Source organism: Adiantum capillus-veneris, chromosome 16 (assembly GCF_014529385.1).
Source record: "Adiantum capillus-veneris isolate H3 chromosome 16, ASM1452938v2, whole genome shotgun sequence".
NCBI lineage: Eukaryota > Viridiplantae > Streptophyta > Polypodiopsida > Polypodiales > Pteridaceae > Adiantum > Adiantum capillus-veneris.
Window position 1 is genome coordinate 52,123,651 of NC_140946.1, and position 25,551 is coordinate 52,149,201.

The window sequence follows — 25,551 nt, forward strand, 5'->3', positions numbered from 1 at the left end:
AAAGAGAACACATGTCCACCATCAGCAAGCTCTTTGTATCAACGCCTCAAAACTTGCACCTTTTCTCAACCTTTCTGTATGGCCTTCTACAAGCTAAAAAGTCTTTAAGAGAGACATTCAAGGCTTTTCTTCATAGCTTTTGGCTTGGTGCCGGACTTGGACTCATAGCACGGGCAATGGCCTTTTTCACTTTTAAGCTCTACGGCATGTCTTTTGCACTTTCAACTTGTCCAAGTGGTAGGAGTCATGGCCTTTTTGACTCATGGCCTCGGGGGGTGCACTCTTCAGTACCCTCCTATATAACATGCGTTCATGGGTAATTAAAAACCCCCTTTTTTAACATGTTTGAATGAATAAAATAACCCCTTATTTTAGGTTTTTTTTCGAAATGGAATATAAAAATCTTTTTTTTATGTATCTCTATTATATTGCCTACATTTTTTTACTTTTTAAACCCCTTCTATTGAACTCACGTGGTACATTAACATGATTACATACTACACCCCCCGAGCTCATGGCATGACTTTGTAGCTTCTTTAAGTGGAAGATGCCAAGTACTCTCTATTATTATGGATTACTCCTGAGAAGTTGTTGAGAGTTTTTTGTAATTTTGTAGTGAGCAGCGAGCACTAACTCTAATTATAAGCAATGAGTTATGCTCTTCGAATGTTGTGTGTTAAATGCTATACACTAGTGCTAGTACTACTTGTACTCAATTGGAATGGCGGTTGCAGTAATCATATCATAGGCAAGCTGTCTACTACTTTCCATCGGGATGGCCAAGCTCTTGCTTCCTTTGTGGCTATCGCACTTGCTAATCCAATTAAAAATAGTAGGACTGGTACCACGGAAGATAGCGGCCCATTCTACAGCAAATGGAATGAGTCGTGGAGCAGCGAGCACGACTGTTACACTTGGGAGGGAGTCACCTGCACCACCCCCATCAGCACCACAAGTGTCAATCAAAGTACTAGCAATACAACCAGTAGTGAAGCTGCTGGCAATGGCCGTGTGACAGCTCTCTCTCTCCAGTTTTACAAGTTGTCTATATTTCCATCAACAGCTGCAATGTCATTTCTGGAGGCCCTCTGTAATCTGCCTCTCCTCTCCACCCTGGTGCTTCAGAAGTGTGATCCATTCTACTATCCAAGCGATGATCAAGCCTTGCAAGTTCCTCCATGTTTCGGGGAGCAACTGCCCTTATTGCACTCCCTCACCCTCTCCAATCTCCTCTTCAAGGATCCCCTCATCCCGTCCTCTTTCTCTCGCCTCCACCTCCTTCACGAACTTTCCATCTACCCTTCATTCAACAAGTACCCACCCGCCATCTTCTGCTCCCTTCTCCCCATCCTTCACCTCCCCTCCCTCACAACACTCTCTCTCGCCGCTTGTGATTTCTCGGATCCCCTCCCAAATTTCCACACTCCTCTCCTTCAATTGCTCTTTCTTCCCATCGTATCCTTATATTCTTCTGCCCTGGTCCTCCCCACCAGCTTCACCGGCACCCCTCTCTTGCAATCCTTTGATCTCTCTTCCTATGAGTACTCCAGCTCCGGCTCCCCTTTAGTAGACCCCATTCCATCCTCTCTCTCCAGCCTCACCGCTCTCGCATCTCTTTACCTATCCGGATACTTCATCTCCGGACCCATGTCTACCCTCTCCAACCTCTCAGCCCTCACATCCCTCACCCTCTCCGACATCGACATCTCTGGACCCATTCTATCTCTCGTGTCTCCAATCTCCAGCAACTTAGCTTGGATGGAAACAATCTTTCGGGTGCTCCATCGGATTGGCTCTGTGAGCTCACCCATCTTGTCTCCTTGGAAATTTCAGACAACAGGCTCTCATCAGCTTAATTACTACGCTATCCAATAAGGGAATGAATGATTGGTGTTCATCACTAATCGTCATGATTGCAAGAGCTAAAGATTAGTGTGCAATGCCTGAATGTTACATTTGCATATGAAAACCAAAAGTTGAAAACAAATTCTTGAAGTTCTTGAATGAAAAGACAATTTACAAAACCAAGAAAGTACATTTAATACCAAAAAGTTGAAAAGGCATTAGGCAAATGAAGGGAGCAATTACAAAGGAAACAAGAGAAAGAAAGTCAAGAGAGCTTTAAATGAAAGGACCAAGTCACAATGGTAGAAAGGCCCATTGAAAATATAAGAAGAAGATATAAGATTTACAGAGCTTTCCTTTTAAACAAAGAGAACTCATGTCCGCCATCAGCAAGCTCTGCATCAAGGGCTCAAAACTTGCACCTTTTCTCAAACTTTCTCTATTGCTTTCTACAAGCTACAAAGTCTTTCAGAGAGACGTTCGCGGCTTTGCCTCATAGCTTTTGGCTTGGTGCGGACTTGGACTCATAGCACAGGCAATGGCCTTTTTCACTTTTAAGCTCTACGGCATGTCTTTTGCACTTTCATCTTCTCCAAGTGGTAGGAGTCATGGCCTTTTTGACTCATGGCATGACTTTGTAGCTTCTTCAAGTGGCAGAAGCCAGGTACTCTCTATTATTATGGATTGCTTGGGAGAAGTAGTTGAGAGGTTTTTGGAATTTAGCAGTGAGCAGCGAGCAGTAGGTCTAATTATAAGCAATGAGTTATGCTCTTCGAATGCTGTGTGCTGAATGCTGTACGCTAGTGCTAGTACTACTTGTACTCAGCTGGAAGGGCAGTTGCAATAATCATATCATAGTGCAAGCTGTCTACTGCTTTCCATCGGATGGCCAAGCTCTCGCTTCCTTTGCGGCTGTCGCACCTACTAGAAAATAGTAGGGGTCGTACCGAGGAAGACGGCGGCCGGTTCTACCGCAAATGGAATGAGTCGTGGAGCAGCGAGCATGACTGCTGCACTTGGGAGGGAGTCAACTGCACCACCCCCATCAGCACCACCAGTGCCAATCACAGTACTAACACTACAGCCAGTAGTGAAGCTGGCTATGGCCGTGTGACAGCCCTCTCTCTCTGGTTTTACAAGTTGTGTTATATACAGTCATCGGCAGCTGCAACGTCATTTCTGGAGGCCCTCTGTAATCCAGGCGATGATCAAGCCTTGCAAGTTCCTCCATGTTTCGGGGAGCAGCTGCCCTTGCAGTTGCACTCCCTCACCCTCTCCAATTTCCTCTTCAAGGATCCCCTCATCCCGTCCTCTTTCTCTCGCCTCCACCTCCTTCAAGAACTTGCCCTCTTGTCCACGTCGAACCCGCCCGAAATCTCCTGCTCCCTCCTTCAGGTATAGAACCGTAGAATCCATTGGAGGAGAGATCAAGGAATTGGAGAGATGGCAAATAGCCAATCCAGTGTGGGAATGGGCCGGTGAAATCATTGGATGAGAGGAGAAGCCTAGTGAGATTGATGAGCTTGGCCAGCGCACAGGGAACCCCCTTAACAGCACTCAAATTCCCGACTGGCTCTTTCGGCATCCCCAGCTACACCAACTGGGGCTGACTTCTTTGGGCCTACAATCAGATGACGTGCTCTGTGGCACCAGAGTTTCCATGCTCAACAAGACACTGCAGCTGCTAGTTCTTTCGGGCAACAACATCACCGGCCGCGATTTGCCGGAATGTTTTGCCCTGCATAACTTCACAAAGATTCAATCTGTCAGCATGAGTGACAACCCGTTGTCCATCACGCTTAATGCCGACATTCAGCTGGCTCCTTCAATTTCAATGTTACATCTCAGCGCCTGCAATCTTACAGGTTCCCTCAACGACAAGGTCTTCGAGGGACTAATTAACGATTTAGATTTGTCTCACAACCATCTGGTTGGGCAAATACCAGCAAAGCCGCCAAATGTCACAAATTTGGCATACCTTGATCTCTCAAATAATCATTTCACAGGGTTTGATTCAGATCAATGGGGCAGCTTCACGTCTCTTAAAGAAATCAACCTCTCAAGAAATTCCATAGCAGGTGATGTAGAAAGTGTGCTGCGCATATTGGGCTTAAACTGCACTACTTCGACCCGCTTACCTCTAGTGCAATGGTGGTCACTTGACTTGTCTTACAACAAGCTGGTAGGGCAGATTCCGCCTTCTTTAGGAGAATGTGCAAATGACCTACACATTCTTTCTCTTAATCATAACAATATCACCGGCGCCATTCCTCAGAACCTTCCCAGGAATATAATGCTCCTATTTCTTGATGATAACCAGTTGAAGGGAGAAATTCCAGCTTCCCTCTTCACAAACTTTTCAACAGTCTTAGAGCTGAGCTACAATGAGTTGGAAGGTGATTTGAAGATTCTCTTTTCATTCTTGCAGAGTACTTCAAACCTTTGAGTGCTGAGTCTATCTCACAACCATATAAGTGGCTGTATCCCACCGTCTCTAGGTGACTCCATGCCAACCTTGCTCGTGATTAATCTCTCTTACAACAAGCTCACGGGCAACATCCCCCATAATCTACATTTACCATCCTTCCAACATGTGTCTATCTTTTCCTATCGTCCCGTATTACGCTGGGTAATTCCACCTCTAGTCATAAAGGGAGTGGACAGGACTCTTGAGGTCTTGCGGGGAGATTTTAGATTCTTGGACCTCTCGAAGAATTATCTAGAGGGTGTCATTCCATCTGAGCTTGGGGAATTTTCTGCAATGATGCACTTGAACCTCTCTCATAATAGGTTGACAGGGCCCATACCGGGAGCATTTGGGAAGTTGTCGATGCTAGAAGTGCTAGATTTATCATTCAATAAGCTTCAAGGATCCGTGCCAATGAGTCTGGGGGGCCTCACATGGCTAGAAGTTTTCAATGTCTCATACAATGAAGAGCTAGTAGGATCCATACCCCCTGGGCCGCAGCTCGAAAACAAAGAGAGCTACAGAGGAGATCCACACTTGTGCGGGTATACAGTTCTCGAGAAAGCTTGCAGTGAAGCAGCTGATGCTCGGCCATATCGACCAGTCCACAGTGTGAGCATTAAGGAGGCTTCCTCATCATGGATAGATGAATGGATGTCAGCTATACCTGGGCTTTGTCTGGGTTTTGTGGTCTGGGTTTTGTGGTTAGTTTTCTGGGCACTCTATGGCTACTTCATGGGCCTCCGCTTCAATGGTACTAATTAACCCAGCCTAAGGCATCGTTGCAATGCTTTGAGTGTTTGATAAATAATAAGAGGAGCTAGTTTGGTTGGTTGAGTACTCGACCTCCGTCACCCGTGACCCGGATCATGGGTTCAAATACGGCCAGGTGGCCCTGTGTGCTCATAAGGACGTGATTTGTCGCCTCGCACCAGAAATAAAAAGAGCACCTTTTTGTAATTTTTGTAATGTATAGAGAGAGAACGTGAAATTAAGTTGAGAGAGGAACAACTTAACCTTTTGAGGTGAAGAAAAGATTTGTTTTCACTTAAAAATTGTGTGAGCGTTCTGATCCAGGGAATTTGCACAATCAACAAAGGAATTGTGCAATTAATACAGCTATTGTGGTGGGCCATATAGTGGCCAAGGTGCCAATATGGTGTGTGTTTGGGGGTGGGTATAAGGATAGCATATGCCATGGAGAGACCTATGGCTAAGATGCAGGTGGCTCCATGTCCATGGCCTAAATGTGCCATTTCTGGCCACCAATGGCCACATGTCGAGGCCACACGTAAAATTTAAACTGGTCATTCATGACCACTGGTGGCCAAAAGTGAAGTATAATAAAAATACAGATATTCAAAATCTGAGTGCTCGAGTGCTCACGGCTGAAGATCACGCTCCAAGTTGCAGGATTAAAAGCGGATAATAGTAGCACGATTGCATAGTGACCCTCTCTCCCGCTCTCCCTCTCTCTACACTTGCCATTCACACAAACATACAAAAAATTCTCACATACACAAGTGGTACAGGCCCTCATATGGATCTTCACTTGGATTTGAACGAGCGAGGTATGGAGTCAGGAGGTGGAAGTTATTCCTTCCACTCAGCAAGAAGAAGGTGCTACGATTAGCCTGGGTGATAGCAATACTCAAGAGCTCATCTACACTTCCTTGCCAACAAGTGACAGCATGCGATTCAAGAAAGCAGAGAAAGCCCTTAAAAAGAAGCCCAACCTAGCTATGCTTTCTGGCCTCCATGAATCAGAAGATAGCGATGTTGATAGTCTGTGTTGCACACCAAGACGGAATCCCTTGACAACTCTATCAAATGTTATTAGATCCATGCCTTCACCGCCTACAAGTTACAAGGGGGAAAAGCCCATGGATGTAGCACCTAAGCAAGCCCAGGTAAAAGTTTCTGAGTTTTTTTCTTAGCTTTTTAGCTAAATGTTTTCTCTGGTTGAACGCAATTGAAGTTCACTATTAGGGGCACATTATTTAGTCTCAAGTTGTTGACTTCTCAGTGTCTGTTTTTTTATTTATGTTGATATTGTGGGTGGTGTAGGGGCTGAAATGGGTCAAGAGAAGCTCTTCAAACGGGAATATCAATCTCGAAAATCAATCACCAAGGAAGCAACAAGAGGTAAATTCGACTCAATGTGCTGAGATTTGTTGCATATCTCAAGAGTAAACAACATATACAAACTCATGTCAGGATTCCAAAGTTCCACATTGTATGGTTTATTGTCTTTGTGTACCACTTTGTGATTGCATTTGAATTGTGCTATAGGGGCTAAAAATGGCGAGTTTGAAGAAGTCTAATGTTGATCGTAGCATTCCACATGAGAAGCATCCTTCACCCAAAAGTGAAGCTAAAAAGGCTTCAAAGTTTGCAAAAACTGAATGTCCCAGTCGGCGGAGATATGCCAGCCTATTGGGATTGGAAAGAAATGGAAGTCCTTATCAATGCAAAGCTTTTTTTGGAAGATGCTAAAGAGACCGGCGAGGTTCCTCAGTTCTTGAGGCACTACAAGAGGCTATTCATATTAGCGACGCTCACACAACGACGCTCAAAAAAAAAATTCCCGGCGTCGCTATGAGCGTCGCAAATTTACAAAGAAATTTGCGACGCTCATAGCGACGCCGATTGGGCTAAAAAAATAACAAAGAGCGCCCAAAAACTCAGATCTCAGATCTGAGTTTTTCGGCGCCCTCAAGCAAGGAGCAGGTAACGCTCTCTCTCTCTCTCTCTCTCTCTCTCTCTTTCTTCTCCACACACACACACACACGAGGAGAGGAAGGAGAGCCAGATATGCTCCTTCCCTCTCCTCACTCTCATGTTCCCTTCCCCTCTTTCTCTCTCCCTCTCTCTCTCTCTCACACACACACACATACACACACACACATAGTGTTTTTGAGAGAGAGAGAGAGAGAGAGAGAGAGAGAGAGAGAGAGAGTACAAACATAAACAAAAACGCACACACACATACATAAACAAAGAATGCACACACACATTGAGAGAGGAAAAGAGAGAGAGAGAGCATGCATAAACAAAAAACGCACACATTGAGAGAGGAAAAGAGAGAGAGAGAGAGAACATGCATAAACAAAAAACGCACACATTGAGAGAGGAAAAGAGAGAGAAAACATGCATAAACAAAAAAACGCACACACATTGAGAGAGAAAGAGAGAAAAACTAATTTAACGTCGTAGGAAACTAATTAAAATTAAAAGACCTAAAGATCTAGCCGACGAGGAGTTGAACTCAAGACCTATTATTCAAGAGGGAAATGGCATAACCAATCTATCATACTTGGCATGGGTGATAGAAAGGTTATACCATTTATCTCTTTTTATTGGCATACACGCGCACACACACAAGAAGAAGAGAGTTATAACGTCGTAGGAAACTATCCTAAAAGACGTTAAAGATTAGGTTAGATGTAGACTTACGTTAAATTAGATTTAGGTTTATTTAAGTTAAATTAGATTAGATTTAGGTTTATTTTTAATTAGATTTACATTTATTTACGCTAGATTTAGATTTACGTTATATTAGATTAGATTTAGGTCTCCATAGACTGTGATGCCTGCATGAAGCGGGTGAAGAAAGCCCTCAATGGAATATAGGGTATTGCTGCCTTCACTCATGGTGGGCTCCGTCGATCCAAAAGTGCTGGTGAAATGTCTTCAGAAGATAGGGAAGAAGGTGGATCTTCAGGGCGGCAAGAGTCACTACATCCCCGACACAATGACCATCTAGACAACCTCTAGTCATTTAACAGCAACTTCAAAGTTAGTAACAAGAGCAAGAACGGTCTAAAGGGCCAATTGCTGTCCTCAGATGTGGATGGAGATGAGGCAGCGTCACCGCCGGAAGTTAACTCTCACATCTTTAGTGATGAGAATGCCAACTCTTGCCGAGTTATGTGAAAAATTATGTGTTAAATCAGTTTTAAGGTTCTTATAATCCCTATTAGTTTAGTTCTTTGTTTTTAATATAACATAATTTACGTTAGATTTAGATTTATGTTATATTAAATTAGACTTAGGTTTATTTAGGTTTACCCCCCCCTCCACACACACACACACACAAGAAGAAGAGAGTTTTAACGTCGTAGGAAACTATCCCAAAAGACGTTAAAGATTAGGTTAGATGTAGACTTACGTTAAATTAGATTTAGGTTTATTTTTAGTTAGATTTACGTTTATTTAGATTTACGCTTATTTACGTTAGATCGAGTCCACGCAAGAATTACTTACGGTTTAGGGTTTAGAGTTAGACGAACAGTGAAAAGATCTACTTTGAAAAGATGTTAAGATGTTGTGAAGTGCTAAACTAGAGAAGAGGCAAAGGGGTTTTGTACAGGGTCTGTAGATTTTTTGTACCCACAAATATAGGTATTGACCAATAAAGACGAGATTATAACCCGGTGGTTCTGATCTCCGTGCACCTCTAGACCGAGGTGTGCGGGGATTGGACATGACTAGAGAATGTGAGGTTGCGAGCGTCTTTTTCAGGAGGCAGGTGCGACGCATTCAATGCAGCTTACGTCATCACTAAAAGTTGAAAAGTCACAAACTATCAAATAGTGATAGATTTTGAGGCTTTTGACACCACCAATGCATCCGGAATGCCAAAATACCCTAAAAATGAATGTCTACTTGCTTCATTCCGACAACCGGAGAGGCAAAAAATGTCAAAAAATCCCAAAAAAATGGGCTTTTTACTTAAGGCGCGCGAGGAGGCATTTCTAAATTCTAGAATGCCCCTTTGCGCGCCTTTAGTACAAAGCTCCTTTTAGTGATTTTTGGACACTTATCTTTCCCAAAAGCCCCTTTTCAGAGGTTTTTGGACATTTTCCTCTCAAAAAGCTCCCTAAAAAGAGGAAAAAGGGGCTTTTTACTTACGGCGCGCAAGGAGGCATTCCAAAATTCTAGAATGCCCCTCTGCGCGTCGTTAGTACAAAGCTTCTTTTAGTGATTTTTGGACACTTATCTTTCCAGAAAGCCCCTTTTCAGAAGTTTTTGGACATTTTCCTCTCAAAAAGCTCCCTAAAAAGAGAAAAAATGGGCTTTTTACTAACGGCGCGCGAAGAGGCATTACAAAATTTTGGAATGGCCCCTCGCGCACCGTTAGTAAAATGTTTCTTTAGGGCTTTTTGACATTTTTTTGCCTCTTCGGATGTCTGAGCGAGGCAATTGGACATTCATTTCTAAGAGATATGTGCGTTCCGCACGCATTGACAATATCAAAAGTTTCAAAATCTTCTACCACTTGATAGTTTTGTGACTTTTTGAGTTCTAGTGATGACGTAGCCCGTATCAAATGCACGGCATCTACCTTCTGAAAAAGGTGCTCGCATTAAATGAAAGAGAGTGCTCGTCTTCAAGGACCACTAGATTATTAAATGAGGAGAGGGACACCTTTTATATTTTTGTTAATATCAATCTATTTTTCTACGTAACATAGGCTCTTCTCTCATTGGAGGAGCTTATTTTCCTCTCTCTTCCAAAAGGCCCTCCAAAAGACCTCCGAAATCTCCTAATGCATGCTGTGCGACGGACAAAACGTGTTTCTTTGCAACACGTTCGCGAATTTGGCGAGTTCGATCCATCTATTATAGATCGAGTTGTTGCCAATTATAACTCGTCGGACTCTGACGCTGGCCAACAAGCAGCAATCTTGCAACCCAATGGACGTGTTCACAGGCGCTTTGGTCAAGCAGCATATGTGAGGCCACAAGATGTAGCCTCTGACAGCTCGGGGGATGATCATGCAGAGCACATTCCCAACGAGGCAATGTTTGAGCCCGAGATTGATGAAATGATCAAGACAATCATGGATTCAGAAAGGCTTATCTATGATGATATGAAAAGTGAAGCCGATACGCCATTGTATAATGGAGCACGTATGTCTAGATTGAAAGCACTCCTGGTTCTTCTCAACATACAGGCAAAGTTTGGATGGAGTGACACTAGCGTCACAGCGCTTTTCAGGTGATCTATTACAATTAGTTTACTTTAATAAAACTCTAAATGTATAATGATCTGATATATTTTTACACGACTGTATCGTATTTTTATGTTGTGTAGATTGCTTAAAGAGCACATACTACCAGCTGACAATGTGATGCCAGATTCCCGAGATGAAGCAAGAAAGATTTTACGAAACTTGGGGATGGATTACAATTCTATCCACGCTTGTCCTAATGACTGCATTATTTTCAGAGGGGAATACATAGACATGGAGAAGTGTCCGAAATGTGATTCCGAAAGATATCGAGTAGATCTCCACGAGACAAAAATTCCACAAAAGGTTTTGCGACATTTTCCTCTGCTTCCTCGCATCAAGCATTTCTTCGAATGTAAGTCCATGGCCGCCCTAGCATCATGGCATGAGGAGAATAAATCTTCGGATAGTGTGCTACGAATTCCTGCAGATTGCGCAGCCTGGAAACATATAGATGGCACATGGTCGGATTTTGCCAGGGAAGCTCGAAATTTGCGCTTAGGCCTGGCTATGGATGGCGTAAATCCATTTGGTCAAAGATCAACATCTTACAGTGTATGGCCCGTTGTCATCATCAACTACAACATTCCCCCGTGGTTGACTACGAAGAAGGGGCACCTATGGCTAAGCTTGATTGTGCCAGGGCGATATAAAGTGGGGAATATGGATGTGTATCTTCGTCCACTATTGGAAGAGCTACAACAATTGTGGATTGGCATAGAGGTGGTGGATATGAGCCGACACACAGGACGACGGAATGCTTTGATTAGAGGCATTCTAATGTGGACCATGCATGACTATCCCGGGCTAACAGAATGCTCAGGTGATCTATTGACACTCCTCACTCAGACACTGTAAATCTTGTTTTTTCCCATAGTTGATCTATTATCATGTGTATACATGCAGGGCTTCAAACAAGCGGATACAGAGCATGTGTCACATGTGGACCTAGATTGAATGCACGTAGGGCGCTCTCACTGAAGAAGCAAATCTACGAAGGTCATCAAGCGTATCTTCCAGAGAAGCATGTGTTACGCGACAGCTTTTTGGGAAGAGAGCCACCAAGGATGTCTGCACAAGCATGGTTAGAGCAGAAGGAGATGTGCGATGACGGATTGCCTCCAGGGATGAAGAGACTATCTCTATGGTACGAGTTACCATACTGGCCACGACTGATGATCAATCACTTGCTCGATCCAATGCACATATTCAAGAATGTGGGTAATCTACTATGGGACCATCTGACCGGTAAGAAAGATACTTTGGGAGCCAGAGTTGACCTTAGAAATGTGGATCGTATGGAGCAATATTGGCCGCAAACAGCGTCTGATGGATCGATAAAACTCCCTAAATCACCATGGATTTTCACAAGAGCCCAAGAACGCAAAGTAAAAGAGACCATTCGATCTTTGCGGACCCCCACTGGCGTAATGCACTGGCTCCGAACGTGTTTTACTAAAGAAGGAAAGCTTACCGGTTTGAAGTCACACGATTGGCATAAAATGTGTCAGGTACGTTCATAGTGGACTTTAATATCATTGCATAAAATGTGGACTTTAATATCATTGTTGCACATACTTTACAGTTTATTTTACCGGTTGCCATTGAGGGATGTTTGTCTCTCGACATCCGTAACACAATCTACAAACTTGCAAAGCTGGTGCAATGGATCTCACAAAAGGAGATCAACGTAGACTCCATACCATTCGCCAAACTAAATGATGCGGAGCTTGTGTGCATGTTTGAGAAACATTTTCCTACTACCATGCTAACCATTCAGGTGCATCTTCTTGTTCACATAGTTGATGAGGTGGAAATAGCTGGCACAGTTCATTCCAGATGGATGTTCTTCTTAGAACGTTTCATGAAAATGCTTAAGGGATATGTGCGTCAAAAGGCACGTCCGGAGGGTAGCATGGCAGAAGGTTGGTTGGTATCAGAGTCCGTAGTGTACATTGGAGAGTGGCTAGACGGATTTGATAAAGCCCGGGACACGCTATGGCGAACCATAGATGATGAGCGCATATCTGGGATTGTCATGTGCAATCTCGGTGTTGAGAAGAAGATGACGGAAGATCTAGAGGCTAAAATCAACCGATTTTGCATGCTTCACAATCCAGTGATGCAAAAGTGGATTTCACAATATGAGGATGCAAAGCAAGAGCGACAAAGGGCACGAATCGAGTGGAGACGGGGAAGACGACCACCGATGCACTATCCGATGGTTCTAGAGAGCCTACCAACCTTCATGAGCTTAAGATGGTTGCACAAGCAATTGAAAAGCGCACAACAATGCGGTGACGAAGTGACTGAGGAAGAGTGGGAGTACTCTCGGGGTTGCGCGACCAAGGTAAGTTTGCAATGTACGACTAGCTAGTGACTTTATTTCTAAACGTTTGAACGGCCACTCATAATCTTTGTTCGTTGTAGTATAAGTCATACACAGCAGCATGGTGTAAAGGTCGACATTTTAGGGTGGAAGGAATCGACAAAAAGCGTTTTACTCAAGATTGTGGAATCATGGGAAAATTTGAACAGTCTAGTCAACGACGTTCCTCTGATGCAGATCCTGTGGTGGCGGAACTCACTTACTTCGGCACGCTGCAAGAGATTTTGAGGATCGATTACAGAGGATTTTTTGTCGACTTGTTCGACGTGCAATGGTTCAAGATAATCATGGAGGGTCGCAACGCTACTGTGCGTAGAGGAGAGTCTGGTTTTCTTGAGGTGGATTCTACTAAGAAATGGACTGACCTAAGAGACACTTTCGTACTACCAAAGCATTGTGAACATGTAAGTATGTAAATAGTTAACATCCCCCTTTTACAAGTTATGTGCTTGAAAGCTCTCATGTAAGTTATGTGGCTCTGGCAGGTAATATTTCATCCTACAAAGTCTACATCAAACTGGTGGTACGTCATAGAGGTAGCCCCTCGTAGTGCAAGGACGTATGAAGGCTACCATGTGCCAATCACAACGGCATCAATGGAGGAGATCAGAGAAGATGCTCAATCAGAAGCCGATGCGGTGCTGCCAGACGAGCATCAAGATGCTACTACTCTATATGGGGTGCATGCAGAGAAGCTACAAAATGAAACAGAGGATATGTGTTTAAACGGAGAGCTCTATATAGATATAGGAAGTTATGCTGAGTTATGCGAGGATGAGAGAGAGATCTCTTAAAGCCACAAATATTGTATTTGAACAATTTTGCTCCGTGTTGTAAAAGCTCTGGCTCTCTAAGTACCTTCCATGGTGTATAACGCTCTTTTCTACTCGCGCTCACATCTTTTGATTGAAAATTCTGAGTTTTCGACTTGCCTCTTCTATCACTCAATTCATTGCGTCATTGTATTTATATGCGTCATTACGTCATTGTATTTAATGGTCTTTGCGTCATTGTCTACTCTATTCATTCAATATTAAGTTTAAATATTCGTGTGTTTAATGCAGGTATGGATGATGAGGAGTTTCTTTCTTCTTTGTCACCGCAGCAGAGACAGTGGTACGTGGAGCGTCATCGCTCTGGCGCATCATCGCTCGTTCCTACTCCATCCGCATCTCCCTCTATTTTGGAGCATTCGGCGCGCTCCGAAGCTTCGGCGTCGACGAGACGAGCTTCACACTCGTCTAGACACCGGCGCTCTAGTGGTGGCGGTGGCGGTTTTTGTGGGGATTCTGCCACCGATGCCTCCATACCGCCTCGTGTTCGACGAGGCTCTTTACCCTCCCCTTCTTTGCCTGCCCCCACACCAGCCACAGCATCGCCATCTACGCGAGGTTTTGCACGGCTGACTATTCCTAGAAGCTACACACCTCTACCTACTTCGCCAGGGGCAACCCCACTCGACACTCCTCGCTTCGGGGCCCAGACGCCGGTGGAGACACCTGACGTCCATACCCCCATCGACACACCGCTAGAGACCCCTGCCGGGACACCCAGGTTCATGCGTCACCGGCCAGAGGGCTTGCCTTACTCCGTCGACTTCAACGGAGGCATCATCATGGATGATGACGGCAAGAAGGTGATCTCGCGCATGCGTGGTCTTTGCTCTTAGCTGTTTAGACACTACATACTAAACAAATGGAGTGAAGTACCAAGTGATTTAAAAAACAGAGTCATCAGCATACTTCATGATGAGTTTCCCGTTCCAACACGGGATCAGCGCTTCAATGAAGACCTGATGAAGATTCGAATGCGCGAATACTGCAAACACAAGCGTTCCGAAGTGCAAAAAGCAATCAAGCATGGGTGGAACAGGCCAGATTGGCTGGCCAAAGAAGATTGGAAGAATGCGAAGAAAGCAGCTCGCGAGAATCCCGACAAGTGGAAGCAACAAAAAGATGCAGCCAGAGCGCGAGTAGAGGCAGGGAGCTCGCACCACTTGGGGAGCGGTGGATGGGCATCATTTGAGGCCGATTTTGTAAGTGTTTTCGCATTGCTCTTTATGTTTGATAGTTTAGGGTTTATGAGTTTTTTAATTCTAACATAATGAATTCTTTGTATGTTTTGACAGTGGTCGATGACAGGACGTGATCCACACCGTACGAGCGCGAGTACGCAGGCAGGAAGGGCTTAAACGCCCTGATGGACATTCTCAGTTCTCGCGGCGGCATGGTTAGTATTAGGGTTTACTCTTTTCTATTTTTTGTATTGTTTTATAAAATGTCGTTATATGTTTATACTTACTGAAAGCTGTCTTATTGTCTTTTTTTGCAGAATCCGACAGATACGCCGCTTGGACGCAATGAGACGTCTGACTAGACGACGTCAGTTTAGCCGTAGCTAGATAGCATTAGTTTAGGGTTTCTCATAGCTTATGTATCATGAGACGGATTTTATACGTCTTTTTGAACCATGTATATTATTACATTTGTCACCGCAGTTCATTTTGCCAATCAATTCTTTATGCCTATGATGTTGTACAATTGTCATTATTACATTTGTCAATCAATTCATTTTGCCTATGATGTGTACAATTGTCAATTTTACGCTTCTCAATTTTGCAAACAATGCATCTTGTGGGTGACTATTTTGGGTCTATTATCTACCCTTGCACTTTTTTTAAAAAGTGAATCAAGTACAATATGGTTGATGGGTGGCAGGGCATTCAATGCCCTGTCACCAAAAAAAAAAATCTCTCGGGCGTTGCTATAACCGCCGCTATTTATGGCTCTGTAGCGTCACTATGAGCGTCGCTATAGACTTCTGTGTAAACGTCGCTATAATCGTCGCTATGACCATCGCTATGAGCGTCGCTATATAGCGACGGTTATAGCGACGCTATTAGCGACGGTTATAGCGACGCTATTAGCGACGGTTTTAGCGACGCCGGGGGTTATAAAAACCCAATGTATTTCCGTCGCTAACAGCGTCACAAGAGCACACAACCTCTTGTAGTGAGGAAGATGGAGTCGTGGAATATAGTATCCTCGAAGTGTGCTGAAAATGGAGTGTTTCGTACATGGAAACAATGTGTTGATCGGTGGAATCGTGTCTTGAAGGACTTCAAGACAATCTACGACTAAGCCCGAAATACACCTTCTAGCTGCAGCTCATATTGGGCCATGGACTCCTCTGAACGTAAGTACAAAAAACTTCTAATAGGCTTCTCTCAACAAGTTTTCTCAATCATGGAAGTGCAATACGGTGCAAAGCGCTCAGTAGAACCTGGCGACATCCTAGTGGGTACTTCTGATCATGTCATAGGTGGGGGCTACTGAATTTGCATTAGACTCATAAGTGTATATGTATTGGTTTTGAAGATTTTATGTGACTGTTGTTGTGCAGGTGATGGAGCCACAAAGGGCCAAGACCAAACAAAGATAGATGAGAATGAGAACCCACCTTTAAAAGAGCAGCGGAGTGGTCATAAGCATCGTCGACCAGGGAGAGTTGCTGAAATGCTAGAAGGGCTTGAGACGTCAAATGTAAAGCTAGTTGATGTCTTTGCTGCTGCTGACGAAAGGAGGACCAAGATGGACCAAGACCTTATTGAAATCACAAGGGAAGAATATGAGGCTGCCAAAGAGCTGAATGCAAAGCGCCTTGAGTTGGAATGCGCACGACTTGATAACGAACGTGACAACAACTTGGCTTTATTCAAAATTGCAAGTGCAATCGAGTCATTCTCCTCTAAACTACACGTGTAAAACAGATGATATGTTAGCTTGATTGGATAAGCTCTTTGGTAGGAAGACCATACTTACAATTTTCAATATAACCTAGAATATGCTTAGAGGAGTGTCTTTCATATAAGATTAGAAACATAATCTAGAACCAGCTTTTTGTAAATTTTTGGGAGAAAAAGAGCTTTTTGTAAAACAAAATTGATAATATGATGATGTGAAAGCATGTCGGATATGTGTGGAGTTGCAAGAGCTTTTCTCTCTCCTTCCTAGAGCTTCTCTTTGTGCTAAATGGTTTGAGTGTCACAGGAACAGAGTAATAGAGATAAACAGCGAAGACAGAGAAAGAGATCTTTGTATTGATAGTGTTTGATACAACAGAGGAGCAATAAAACATATGGGCGCACTCCGTTGTACGGAGCTCGAACCTCCCGACCACCCCCGAGCTTCAGTTCGCTTGCATGTAGCGTCTCACTCGCACTCGCACTCGCACTCGCAGAAGAGAGATCGGTGAATGATCCCCAAAACGCACCACCCGTCTTTCTATTCTGATTTTTTCCTCAAAAAGCATGCGACCTCTCAAAATAGCTGATTTTCTATTTTTGGCGTTCGGTCGACTCGACTTGCGCGCCAAGTATACCTACGAGAATAAGGTAAAAACGTGATCGCGAAGCGATCCGTAAAGGTTAGATTTTTGAAAAGGTCCTAAAGATCCTAAAATTTTCAGTTGTCTTCAACTGAACATAACTCCCAAACGGAGCCAAAACAGCCCAAGTCCGTCTCACACAATCTTGTTGCCCTCGCTGCGCTCTTCGACGGCTATGTGATGGAAAATTTCTATAGCCTGCTCTGATTTGCTGAAAATCAACCTGCATAACAGCATTTTCTACAAAAACGATGCAAAAACAGCAAATCCCACTTTTTTCTTAATCTTTGGCCCTCGATGAGCATCAAAACATCAAAATCTCTAAAGACTCAGAGAACCAAAGTTGTTCCTTATAACACAGGCTTCAATCGCTTCATACATCACTTTTTCAAAATCCCATGTTAACACCTTCAAAAATGCCCCAGAAAGTGCCTTCCGGATCAAAAAAATTTATTGGACGAAAACAATCCACACATCCTTCTACACAGTGGACTAACTTTAAAACGACCAAAACTTCCTAGAAAAACAAAATTTATTGCTAAAACACCTTAAAATCAAGTCCTGTTACATTGAGTCTTTGAGCAAGAATGATACTTTCTTCCAATTTTGCTCTCTATTACTTGCATATGCTTCTAAGTTAAGATTTATGATGATGCTTTGATAAGGTTTTGCCGATTTTAGGTATGCATTGGATAGAAAGGGATAATTTTTGGGCACTTTGACAGATTTGTTAACTAATATGAGGCTCGTTTAAAGACACAAAGGGATTGTTGGGAGGGAAGAGTTGAAGCCACAATGAGGCTTGATATGTTGTTGCAATATAGGTTGGCCAAGGGAATGTTTAGTTCACCAATGGGAGGGGATTTTAGGAGTCATTTGGGGCTGATATAAAAGAAGTTACATGGCTGATTTAGGAAGCCAACAAGGAGCTAAGCTTTGGCTGATTTTATAGCATCTATATTGTTGAGACATGAGTAGTTTCGACAGCTGAAATTGCAGCGATTTGTGCTCCATAAGATGGCTGCATAGTAGGCCAAACTAGGGCTGTTTTGGAGCTGAAAAAGGGGCTTTTTGATAAGCCAGAAGGAGGTTCTTTCAAGCTCAAAAGAGGGTTGAAACCAAGCCATGTTGTGGGCATAGTTTCCATCATGGTGGCTCTTGATCCGCTTTCCATATGCAATGGTGAAAAGTGATCATGGATTGATTGTGAGATGTGTCCTACATGGTTGTGGAAGGAAACTCTAAGCTCTCTCAAATTGACCATAAGTGTAGGCTCTTCTCCATATGCAATCTCCTATGCATGCACCTTGAAGGTGAAGCCCTTCAGAGTCCGGTTGCAAACAAAGCCCTTGGGACTCCCTTATAGAAGTATGTCCCACAAATGGCTAGTCAAGCAAGCTTAAAAGCCTTCAAGGAATGTAATAGGAGAACTCGAGTCCATTAGATGTGATTTGTCTAGGATGTTGCATAGGAAACTCTAAGCTCTCTCAAATTGACCATAAGTGTAGGCTCTTCTCCATATGCAATCTCCTATGCATGCACCTTGAAGGTGAAGCCCTTCAGAGTCCGGTTGCAAACAAAGCCCTAGGGACTCCCTTATAGAAGTATGACCCACAAATGGCTAGTCAAGCAAGCTTAAAAGCCTTCAAGGAATGTAATAGGAGAACTCGAGTCCATTAGATGTGATTTGTCTAGGATGTTGCCTATCGAAAGTGTTGGCTATCTGATCAAGGGAAAAAACGCAACGCTTTGTGCTGAATTTTAGTTTTCACAAAGTGAAGGCCTCTCATGAAGGCACATGAGCTGATAGAAAACGTCGATATGGATGCAGAATTTTGCATCATGATTGTTAGTCGATCAGGGGCTGTTAGAGAAACCTGATGTGTGCTTGCCAACGATGTTGTCTTTTGACTACGTCATTTGGGACAAAAACGCAAAGGTTTCCGCTAACTTCAGTTTTGGCAACGTGAACATCTCTGATGAAAGCAATACAAAGATACAAGAAAACTCTGATGCATCAAACAAATATAAAGGTAAAGTACCAATACAGCCTTCTAGAAAAACGTCTCGCTCTCTCTCTATCTACATGCTTTGCTACTGCTCTCTTTGCACATGAATTTCTTAGCTGATCAGATCGTTGAGCCCTCTGACACTGCCAGCTGTTTGATGTTGAGTAGAATTTTCAAGCTCTCTCGTATATGTAAGAATTCTCGAGATGTATGATCCTCCCAGGGTCGACATGACCAAGAGTGTCTGATCCTCCTAGTGTCGATAATGATCCAGATCACATCCACCAAATTTCATATGGCTTGTGTCCCAAATGTCTAACTATCAGTAGCCCAGATATTATTAATGCTTGCTTGTGATGAGGAGATGTCTTATGAGCACCCGATAACGATCCAACGCCAACCAGATCTTTATGACCGAATTGATGAGCTGATATGACAATTACCAAAGTGCTGGCCTAAGTTGTCGCTCATCAGATTGAGTATGATACTTTGCTCATCAAATGTGACTCTTACCCGATCAAATTGCTGATATAATTCTTTGCTATACAATGAGAAAGATAGTGTTGATTTGAACAAGGTCAAATCATTGTCCACTGATTCACACGTCATCCTTGCTTTCCAACTGGCCTGTCGACGATTCTCCTAGTGTTGATATGACCAGCTGCCTGATGTTGAGTAGAATTTTGAAGTTATCAGATATGTAAGAATTCTCCAGATGTTTGATTAATCTCCCATTGTCGATACAACCAAGAGTTGATATGATTCCACTCCCTGATGTGGACACATGTTGAGTTGCGAAATTAATTTGGCAATTACGGATGCCCAACCAGTTGTCTAAGTATTCACAAACCTGATAGTCTAGTTTTGCCCTGATCAGATGATGTCGACTAGATTGCATCCACTAAATTTCATCTAGCTTATGTCCCACATGTTTGAGTACTAGTAGTCGAGATATTACCAATCCTTAGCCGACTTGCGACGAGTAGATGTCTGATGAGAACCTCATAATGATCTAGATTGCGTCCACCAAATTTCATCTGGCTTGTGTCCCAGATGTCTGACTACTAGTAGTCCAGACATTAATAATCCTTCCCATCCGGCTTGTGATGAGGAAATGTCTGATGAGAACCCAAAGCAATTTTTGATGCAGACAAGATTCTAAGCTGAAGTAGTGTGACAGCAGAGAGAGAATCTGAATGCGATGTCAAGTCTTCTGTAGAGCACATGCTGTTGGGGAGTTTATTTCTAAAGGAAACCAGAGATTTCACCCATACAGATTCCACCAGAATTTGATCTAATTGGGGATTTGCTTTAGATCAACCCTCTGTACAGCTAATTCTGGAGCATATAAATGATCAGATGCCGACCAAATGTCTGATATGTTATTGATCCAATCTATAGTCAGATTTTTTATCTTACCCGACGTTCCCATTACCCTGCCCGCATTAGCCTCATTGTGTGAGGGCGTATTGGCACCGGCATCGTTGTTATGGTGGGGAAATGTACTAAGCTTTGTTGGTGCAGACATCAGCTCATGTCTTTGTAGCTTCGGACCTGCATCATATCAACTTGAACACTGTGAAGATATAGATTCCTTGATCCCATTGGATCCAAATGGATACATCTAGCACACTAGCAGCCAAGCTGGGGACACATTGGAACCTTTTCATAGACATACACAATTGAAACTTCCTCAACCAACCATATGAGCATATCCACCAGTTAAAGAACTCCAACAGGACAAACTGGCAATAAATCATCCCTTCTCGAAATTCAAGTTAAGCTTACGCGAAGCACTAATTGAAATCCAAATGAGCATTGGGATATCTATGACATCCATAATCACCAGGTTCATATACAATAGCATAAAAATAGTGAAAGTTTCACCTCGCAAGATGCTTTTGAAAACACCGTTGACAAGAACATGTCAATGTCTTACCCTAAAAACTTCTCAAATAGTTAAGACTTGGATATAAAACTTTGCATGTTCCAACAAAAAGTGAACACAAGAAGATGAGTTGATATATAAGTTCACTAACTTTAGAGGTTTCAAGTTAAAGGTAGATAAGAAGCTGCACAATGATAAACATTTGCAAATTACAAGCTTTGAAAAGCAACCTAGATATGCCAATAAATATAGAGGGAATAAAGCTCTGCCAAAAACACATTTGTCTTTATAATGTCACTCGTATACATATCTTGCAAGGGAATTGCGGAGTGATCTTGATTTTGTCGTGGCACTCGTGATGGTTGTCGTGGTAAGCGCAAGCTCTCAGCAATCTCCATTTCGATGCCTTCTTCCATGTCGAAAAGCATGTTATGGAGTATGCAACATGTAACTATGATTTTGGATAGCTCTTTGGGCCTTGGACATGCAACTTTACCATTTAGAAATCGCCATTGATTCTTCAACCGCCCAAATGCCCTCTCTACTACAATGTGCGTAGAGGATAGTTTGAAGTTGAACCTCGTCTCCCTACTTGTTTGAGGAAGTACATAAGGAGTCATCAGCCAATCAGAAAGAGTATAGCCACCATCTGCAACTACATACTCGCGGATTGTTAGATTTCAATTTCGAAAGCTTCGACCATTCAAGTAGAAACCTTGCTCAACACATTGAGCAAATGAGGAGTTCCTTAAAATTCTTTTGTCATTAGCTGAACCTGGCCAACCTGCAAAAACATCCATAAACCTGAGATCCATGTCCACAATGCATTGCACACTCATGGAGTAGTTTTTGTTCTGATCGAACCAATCGACACCGCTCTCACATTTTGGCTTCTCCATATTGACATGAGTCACATCAAGAGCTCTACAACAATTCGGAAGACCACATTGAAGGAAAAACCCTCTCTTTACTTCTTCCATATGCAAGGGATCTCTTGGCCAGAAAATGAAGTGGACACGATACTCAAGCAAACCATTCACAAATTTCCTTATTACTTTTGAGATAGTAGCTTTACCAACACCAAAATGCTCGCTAATGTCAATCATCCTTGCTCCGCTTTCCAATCGAAGAAGAGCTATTGCAACTTGCTTCTCCACAGGTAAAATTCTCCCATTAACTCGAGTTAGAGATGCTGGTATTGCTCCTTGTTGCAAGCTTGGACGAAGTAAGTGGCTTAAATGTTGGAACAATGGCATCGGCAACCTGAAAATCTCTTTGAATCTGCAATCATCACCTCGAACAGCTGAGACATAATGATTCCACCAATCTAATGATCTTGGCTTCTCATAGAACTCTAAGATACTACAATATTCTTGTGCAATGTGTGACACTTCCATCCCATAGCAAGCATTGAGGTAGGTTAGTAAAAAGGTGGTGCTTCCAGATGAGGTGAAGTACCTTGTAATCAATGACTTGTGGAGTACGTTGGCGTGCGTAGACTGATTGCCTTTTTTATGTAAAAGAAGTAAACTTAGGATGGAGGCTACCATGCCAAGCATGGCAATGACCATGGCTTGAAGGTTATCAGAGAAAGGCATTTAGAGGGTGCAGCCCTATTGCCAACTGCTCAAAAACTGTGGAAAAACCAGAGAAGCAAAGGTGTTCCATGGTAAGTTCCCCTATAGCTCTTCCATAAAGTGATTAAAAGGGGAACACTTCCAGTGCAACACTCAACCAATTTGAAGACACCCCTTCTTTGAGCACCAAAAAAGGGAAGACCAAAAGCGAAAGAATAGTTCGCACTGTGCTCAACCCGCACCTTGCTAAAATGGTTAGAAAATGGGATTTGCATGCAGTGCAACAATGTTGAGGAGGAGATCCCTCACCTATTCATGAACTGCCCTAAAAGTATAGAGATCCTGTCACCTCTAAATGATGGAATAGGATGCACGTTAAATTGGAAACAACTTATGTTAGGAGATTCAGTGTCGTTATTTTCAGTGGTTTGGAATAGAATAAGAGGGGAATTTTTCTTGATCATTTGGTATGACCGAAATGACAGGTTGTTTAACATAGCTTACCAGACTAAAAGTCTGAGAGAACTTTTTCATTGCTTTTCCCTACAGGTGAATCAGCTAAAGCTTGATCAATGTCGAGTGTATGAAGCCAGCTTCAAGGTACTCACGGACTGTATGAGCTACTACAACAGTGACAACATCAACAAACAACAAGAGGTGCTCCTCGATGGCTCCTATACACACTTGTAGAGGATGTTGGACGAATGCAGAGCGGATGTAGAAAGACTAAGAAGGCTACATAGCAATGGAATCCGGCTAGTTGCCCGCCTATATGATTTTCTAGAAAATTTGACAACGTAGAAAGGGATTTTGAACATCAATTTTGTTTTGTAACTATTGACCGAACAATACCCTTTGCGATAGCTTTCTGTAATTACGCTCCTTCTTTAATATAAATCTGCTCTCGCCCTTTATGGAAAAAAAGGGAAGACCAAATTCAAAGGGAAAAGAGAAACCAACAAGTGGGAAAAAGAGGGCAAGGGCGGTAATCTTCGAATCGAAGGAGGCACAATAAAAGAGGGAGGAGCATCAAGATGGGGGGCGTCTCCCAAGAAGGGTGAAACTAATCAATGCACAATCTCTAGGAGGACAAGGCATTCTAGGGATTCAAGGTCTAGGGGATTTAGGGATAGTCCCTATAGGGTATCTAGATAGAGCGAGTCTAGCTAGGAGTGTTCTAAGTTTTGTTGGACAACATCTCATGGCACAATGGGTGGGGCACCATCAGATAAGCTCAGTGCCTACTAGGAAGCTTGGTTTGACTCTTTGTTTTGGTGATGTGTCATAGTCCATGGAGATGGAGCCACCTGCATCTTAGGGCCTGTTTCCATGAAGAAAATGAGTCTTGAAAGTGGGCCACTTAAGGGCTCCGGAATTTTTTAAATGGTCAATGTTCAAAACAACTTCTGGCCACACGTTGAGCACTTGAAAGTCACGCTTTCAATTCATACTCGAAACAGACCCAAAGTCATGCTTCCAATTCAAACTCGAAACAGGTCTAAAGTTCCCTCTCTGCATCTCCACTTCTCTCCTCACCTCGAGCGAGAAGCCTCCCTCGCCTACCTGTTAAGCTGTACCAAAGATTTAAGAAGGCTCACCCAATAGTGGTAGTGTCTCTTAGATGCTTCGAGGCATTGAAGCCATACTTTGTACAGAAGTTGAAGGACATAAATACTTGCTGTTGTGTGGTTCATGTGCAGATGTTCTATTTCAAAGAGGCCCTTATTCAAATGCGGCAGAACAAGTTTGGGCACCACGGGAAAGGTCACCTTTGCACTTGCTCCGTTTGTTACAGAGGTGATGAGAGAGAAACGTGTTTTGCAAAGCAAGCAGTGTGTCAGCACATCACCGGTATGTGGGAATCCATCATGTGCCCAAAGCCTCCAAATTGTGAATACCATGCAAAGAAATGCTTGATGGGAGACTACTCACAATGTGGAGTATGGAGGTTGACATTTTGTCCCGATGAGATAGCAGAGGATAGCAAGGAGGTGTCTGTGAAGGTTTTCATGGAGGTTGGAACATGACAGGTTCACGAAGGTGGGAGTGAGAAGAAGAGAAAGGACTTGATTGTGCAACGGATGAAAAGTGGGACTTTTCTTAGCCTATTTTCAGCGTTCAGCAAAAAAGGTAAGTTTTGAATATGACCCTGCGTATAATGTTTCTTCCCATTGGCCAATTCTACAGGTCTCCTAATGTGGGAATCAGGATTCAATTTCAAAGTCTGTGCAAACTTGTTAGACATAAAACAATGTGTACTACCCGAATCAATGAGAAGTGGGAGTCTATATCCACGGACTTTATCATTAGACTTCCTACTACTCGTGGAGGGTACGACTCGATCTTTGTGGTGGTAGATAGACTCACAAAACAGGCTCACTTCTTTCCTGTAAAAATACCTGATACTGCTTTGACCATTGCTCGCTTGTTTGTGAAAGAGATATTTCGTTTGCATGGCATTCCCAAGAGCATAGTGTCTGACAGAGATTCTAAGTTTACTTCACATTTCTGGAGAGCGACTTTTGACTCTATAGGAACCCAGTTACACATGTCTACTGCCTTTCATCCTCAAACAGATGGGGAAACGGAGAGAGTGAATCGTATTTTAGAAGATATGTTACGAATGTATGTCAATGAAAACCAATCTAATTGGAATGAATATTTGCCTTTGGTTGAATTTGCATACAACCGTTCATATCATTCATCTATTAGGATGACTCCGTTTGAGGCAATGTATGGCTATAGTTGTCCCACACCTATTAATTTTCTTAACTCCAGGAATAAGGGAGAACTGTCACGTGAGATGCTTGAGAAAATGGATAACGAGTTGACCAAAATCAGGGGGAATATTAGAGAAGCTCAAAAGAGACATAAATTGTATTATGACAAGAAACATCGAGTTGTGGAGTATGAAACTGGTGACATGGTTTTCTTAAAGGTTATTCCCGAGAAGTCTCATTTGATTCTTGAAAAG

At 43.0% G+C, this 25,551-nt stretch overlaps 2 protein-coding genes and 1 pseudogene across 2 annotated transcripts; all 3 read left to right on the forward strand.

The window, feature by feature from the left end:
• The first annotated feature begins 2,921 nt into the window (after positions 1 to 2,921).
• LOC147439035 (receptor-like protein 32) lies at positions 2,922 to 5,272 on the forward strand. Its single transcript, XM_086484982.1, has one exon. The coding sequence runs from the start codon at positions 3,506 to 3,508 to the stop codon at positions 4,289 to 4,291; it is 786 nt and encodes a 261-aa protein (XP_086341108.1). The 5' UTR covers positions 2,922 to 3,505; the 3' UTR covers positions 4,292 to 5,272.
• Positions 5,273 to 5,852: 580 nt separating this feature from the next.
• Positions 5,853 to 16,481, forward strand: LOC147439036 (uncharacterized; annotated as a pseudogene).
• On the forward strand, positions 13,808 to 15,215 carry LOC147439037 (uncharacterized). Its single transcript, XM_086484239.1, has 3 exons — positions 13,808 to 14,752; positions 14,846 to 14,946; positions 15,049 to 15,215. The coding sequence occupies exons 1-2, from the start codon at positions 14,513 to 14,515 to the stop codon at positions 14,906 to 14,908; spliced, it is 303 nt and encodes a 100-aa protein (XP_086340365.1). The 5' UTR covers positions 13,808 to 14,512; the 3' UTR covers positions 14,909 to 14,946; positions 15,049 to 15,215.
• Positions 16,482 to 25,551: the final 9,070 nt, after the last annotated feature.